General features: G+C 47.0%; 1 protein-coding gene across 1 annotated transcript; it reads left to right on the forward strand.

Annotated features, from left to right (window-relative positions):
- Window positions 1-3,240: 3,240 nt before the first annotated feature.
- Window positions 3,241-4,656, forward strand: TEX38 (testis expressed 38). Its single transcript, XM_006919157.2, has 2 exons — window positions 3,241-3,418; window positions 4,049-4,656. The coding sequence occupies exons 1-2, from the start codon at window positions 3,316-3,318 to the stop codon at window positions 4,654-4,656; spliced, it is 711 nt and encodes a 236-aa protein (XP_006919219.2). The 5' UTR covers window positions 3,241-3,315.
- Window positions 4,657-5,252: the final 596 nt, after the last annotated feature.

The raw sequence follows: 5,252 nt of genomic DNA on the forward strand, positions 1-5,252 counted from the left end.
GCGCCGGGACAGGGCAAGCGGGGCGGGGCGGGGCAAAAGAGGCTCAATGCTCAGGTCCTGCCCAAGCACTCTGCGGTTCCGTGTGCCACAGGAGCCTGCCCGGATTCACGCCCTCGGGCTCGGACCAGTAGCCTCTGCTCTCCAAGTCTCCTCTTGAGAGCCGCTCGATTTGCTGGTCCTCACCGAGCTTGCTCATAAATTCTCTTGGCATTAACTCTAGTAGTCTTCCTTCAGCATTCTTCCTTTCATCAACTGTAATCACAGGAGCAGCTTCTCTTTACTGAGTGTTTCTATGTGCAGGACACTATTTGCTTCACATCCTGTAAGACAGATTTTTCTTCATTTTACAGATTAGGAAACTGAGGCTGAGAGTGAGTATACGTTTCCAAGTTCTACTGAGGCCTGAACTCTTTTCAAGATGCCAGGTGCCTCCGAAGCCCTGTCTTCCTCTGCTTCCTGACTTCCACCTTGAACTCCAGCCAAACTGAACTATTGTCCTCCCCGAAGAGACACCTGGATTTGTCCTGACAAATTTTTATTTAGGCTATTTTTGATCCCTAAGGGAATGCTTTTTCCTTCCTGTCTTAACCCATTGCCACCATTTTCTTGACTGTCCTGAATCATGTGTGAACTCCTGAGGTAAGAGACAGTGACATCGACATCTCCTGTGTCAACATCGCCTTCTCCCAGTACATGGCCAGGCCTAGAGACAGGCCCTCTGCAATGGCACTGATCAGTTTGCCTCAATGGAAGTCCATTCAGTTTGGGTCTTACTTAATAAAAACCCCTCCTGAATGGTGGCCCCTCAGGGGCAGGGACAGAGCCTTCAACTCTACTCAATACAACCTACACTCATGGAGATTAACCCTGTCCTGGGAAAGTGGGATGGACTGTGAGGTTAGTAAGTCCTTCAAGTGTGCTGGCCTATATCTGCCTCAGTTTCCTTGCACTGGCTGATCCCTACGCTTGGATTTGCATGCGGCTGCATTCTCATTATTTAGGGCTCAGTTCATAAGTTGGTACCCCAAAGGGACTTTTTTTGATGTACCCACTATCCCTTATATTCTTTATCCCATTATGTTATTTTAGTCTCTTCGTAGCAATTATGACTATCTGAAATTCTTAGGTATTTATTTCCTTGCTTACATTTATTCAGAGAGCTTACATTCTAGTGGGGTGAGACAATAAATACATATATAATGTTAGGCGATGATTCATGCTATTCAGGAAAAAAAAAGTGAACTAAGAGAGTAGAGATAGAGGATATTTGAGCAGAGACTTGAAGAAAGTGAGGGAATGATCTTTACGGGTATCTGGGGGAAGAGCCTTCCAGATAGAGGGAATGGCAAGTGCAAAGGCCCTGATGCAGGAAAATGCTTGCTCTGCTTGTGGAACAGCAAGGAGGTTATTGTGTGAAGGAGGTATAGGGAGGCATAATTAGATTGCCCAGGGCTTTGTAGGCCTTAGTTAAAGACTTAGGTTTTAAATCTGAGTGAGATGGGCAGTCATGGTAGGATCTGAGCAGAGAAGTAGTAACATGATCTACTTTTTTAAAGGGTCATTCTGGCTGCTGGTGGAATATAAGGCATGGGGCAGGGGCAAGGATGGAAACTCTCCCAAGGGTGACCAATTTGTCCTGGTTTAAGTGGAACTTCCCTGGTTTTAGCATTGAAAGTCCTACATCCTGGAAACCTCTTTACTCTCAGGCAAACTGGGATGGTTGGTCATCCTACAAGGACACCAATAATCTAAGTGAGAGATGGTTGTACTTAGAATAAGATGATACTGATGGGAAAGTGGTCAGATTCCGGGTACGTTTTGAAAGCTAAGCCTAAAGATTTTGCTAATGGAGTGAATGAACATGGATGTGAGAGAATGAAAGGACTAAAGGATGACTTACAGGCTTTTGACCAGAAAGATTGGAAGGATAGAGTTGTCATTTACAGAGAGGAGAAAGGCTGGAATAGGTTTTGAAAGGTAGATGATCAGGAGTTTGGTTTTGGATGTTTTAGTTGGAGATCAGTTAATAGACTGGCAAATAGAGATGCCAACCAGGCTGTTGGGTGAATGAGTCTAAAGTTCTGAGTAGCAGTCTGGGCTGAAGATACAAAGTTGTGAGTTGTCAGTGTGTATACGATATTTAAAACTGAGTCTGAATGAGATCACTGAGGTAATGAATGTAGATAGAGGACAAAGGACTGAGCCCTAGGACACACTAACATTTGGAGATCAGGGAAAAGAGGAGAAACTAGCAAAAGAGACTGAAAAGCAGGAGCCAGTTAGGTAGGAGAGCCAGGTAGGTGGAAGCTGGAGAGAAATCACGTGTTGGGGGACCATAAAGAGGGAAATAATTAAATGGTGCCAAGAAGCAGTTAGGTCCAGGGTAGTAGGGGAGGCTAACCTGGGCTTAATCAGGAAGGGCTTTCTAACTGAACTGCCCATAAATGAATCAAGCTGCCTCAGGAAGTGTAAGCAAGTCCCTGACCCAAGCAAGTTCCAGGGAATTAGTTGCTGGGTCGGGGAGATGTACCTTCAGGCTTAATGGGAGGTAGGAATTGGTCTAGACAACTCTCAAAGCCTCTTGGAACTGGAGATGAATTCTAGGAAGCCGATTGAAACAATTATTTGTCAGGAGTAGGGGGATTGAGCTGAGCATTGAAGGATAAGCAGGTATGCAGTGTGGGGAAGAGTGAGGAGGGGCACTTGTAGGTGGAGAAGCAGTGTGAGCAAAACTCCAGAGATGTGAATAAGCAGGCTCTGTTAAGGAGTCTGGCCTGATCAAAAGGGAAAGGTATGTGAAGGATTGGGAGAAAGGTGAGGTTGGAAAGAGATATAGGGCCAGATGGTGGGTAGCTCCCACATGGCCTGGTGCCCAGGAAATGCTACTCATTGAAGGAAAGTAACAAAAGAGAGAGATTGTAAGAGACAAGGAAAGAGCCATCAATCACTTGAGCAGGTTTTTGCCTAACAACTTGGTCAGATATCTTGCTGGCAGGACTGTCCACAGCTGTGTGTGTGCTCCTCACTGGGGACAGGTATCCCTCCACAACTGCTCCTTAAAGCCTCCGAGAACCTGGGGCCCTTTCCTGGGGGCTGTTCTGTGGGTTCACCATAAGGGCGAGGGAAGAGACAATTCAGTGGGTGGGTGAGTCCCTGACAGAAGCAGTAGACATACACTATGATGTCATTGGATAGAGTACTTTCTGTTAATCCAAGACTTCACAAACACCACCCCTGGAATGCTCAATGCTCAGAACCTAGTGACCTCACCTTTAGGGAACAGTGGAATCTGGGTATTCTTAGAACTCCTATTGGATGGACAGATGGGTAGGTGAGCTCCCTCTCCCCAGAGCCATCGGCCAGGTACCAAGGCTAGAACTTATGGATCCCCAACAGGAGGATCTGAGTCTCCCTGATGGTAAATGCCTCTCCAATCTCTTTTCCTTGTTTTGTGCCATTAGCTTGGGGACAGACACTCAGGGAACACCTTTTGCATGGATGGGGTGATGACTGCCTGAATGGAAGAATGCTAACCAGTTAGGATATGGTTTCCTCTAAGGAAGCTATGGAAAACTAAGGATTCTTTGAGAGCATAGGGGTACTCTGAATACGCTAGAACCATCATACCCACCGAATGGGTAAAGGGTATGGTCAAATGGGTTGGGACACTGGTGTTCCTGTCATCTGTTAAACTGTTACTTCCTTGGTGAGCCCTGCCTTCAGTGAGAGTTCTTAATCAGGAAGATTGGATGGGTCCAGGACTGGGAACCTGAGGCTTGACTAAGCGTGGGTCATGTCCCCTCTCCAACCCCAAATCTAGCTTTCCTTATCTATAAAGGGCTGGGGTGGCCTCTTAAACTCACTGGAAATCTAGCTTTGACTAAATAAGAGAATGATGAGGTAAGTCAATGAGGAGAGAGGGAAGGAATGAAGAGAGTGCTTAAGTGGACGGAATGACTGGTGAATGGTTAAAAAGGAGAATGAGTAACAGCTCAGGCCCCAAGCTAGAGCTATAAGCCAGCTTGCCTCTCTTTCTTTCTTGTCCTAGTGTGGGTCTCACTGTACTTTGGATTCCTGGGGCTGTGTTCTTTGGTCACTGGTGGTTGCATTCTCTTTCTGCACTGGAGGAAGAACCTGCGCCGGGAAAAGCGTGCCCAGGAGTGGGTAGAGGTGATGAGAGCCACCACATTCACCTACAGCCCACTGTTGTACTGGATTAACAAGCGAAGGTACTATGGCATGAACACAGCCATCAACACAGGTCCTCCACCTTCTGTCACCAAGACTGAGACTGAGGTCCAGAATTCAGATCCTCTGGGGGAGTTGGACAGCACTGAAAGTAGAAGCCATGCTGCTCAAGAAAGCAACCCCAACATGGAGGCCACTGTCCTCCTGCAACCTGCATTGCAGCTGGTCCCACAACAGTCCCTACCTTCCCCAATGCTGCGGCCCCAGGCCAGTTCCCCACTCCCGATTCCCGTCTTTCAGGAGGTGCCCTTTGCTCTCTCCCTGTGTAACCTACCCCCAATGCTGAACCACTCAGTGTCCTGCCCTTTAACCACCTGTCCTGAAAGGAACACCCACTTCTATTCCCTTCCCACACTGGCCCATGGGGACCATTGCTTCAGTGCCAAGCGTTTTGCTTCAGAACTGTAGCCTCCTCTGATGGTGGAAGCTGGAGGTATTGGGACAGAGCAGAAAATGGAGCTAATTCAGGGAGATGGTATTGACACAGACCAGGACCCATCTGGATGTCACATTATGAAAAATTTAAAAAAGTCCAAGGCTCCATGGTGTCTCGTTTGTTGTTAGGAGGGCAAAGTCCTTCCCCTGTTTGATGGGGGCACTTTGCAAAACAAAGTGAGGTCACTGAGTCTCACCAACACAAATGGGAACTGGAGGGTTGGCTGTGGGAAGACACACTGAACCAGTATTTGTGATGAACGCAACAGCCCTCTATCCAATATTTATTTGGGACCAAAAACATATGCCAGACCCTGGGCTAGGTATTCACAGGCACTGCCATTCTGTGGGACATTAAGCACAGCTGCTATAAGATAGATGTGGAAGGTGCACGAGCTATGACGATTCATAGTAGCCATGTCACAGACAAAACAATTCATTGTGAGAGCCATGAGCCACACTGTACTTCAGGCCGAATCACATTCTTCATTAACATCTATGTGTACTGACTTCTTATATGATTGTCTCTACATTATTTCTAATATAAGAACACTGCCAAATGCATATCA

The sequence above is a fragment of the Pteropus alecto genome, unplaced genomic scaffold (genome assembly GCF_000325575.1).
Source record: "Pteropus alecto unplaced genomic scaffold, ASM32557v1 scaffold25, whole genome shotgun sequence".
In the NCBI taxonomy this organism is placed as follows: domain Eukaryota; kingdom Metazoa; phylum Chordata; class Mammalia; order Chiroptera; family Pteropodidae; genus Pteropus; species Pteropus alecto.

Excerpts from the sequence above, each read along its gene's own strand:
- TEX38 (XM_006919157.2), top strand. The coding sequence starts at position 3,316 with ATGGACAGATGGGTAGGTGAGCTCCCTCTCCCCAGAGCCATCGGCCAG. Across the intron at positions 3,419-4,048 it reads GGATCTGAGTCTCCCTGATG|TGTGGGTCTCACTGTACTTT; the intron begins GTAAATGCCTCT and ends TTCTTGTCCTAG.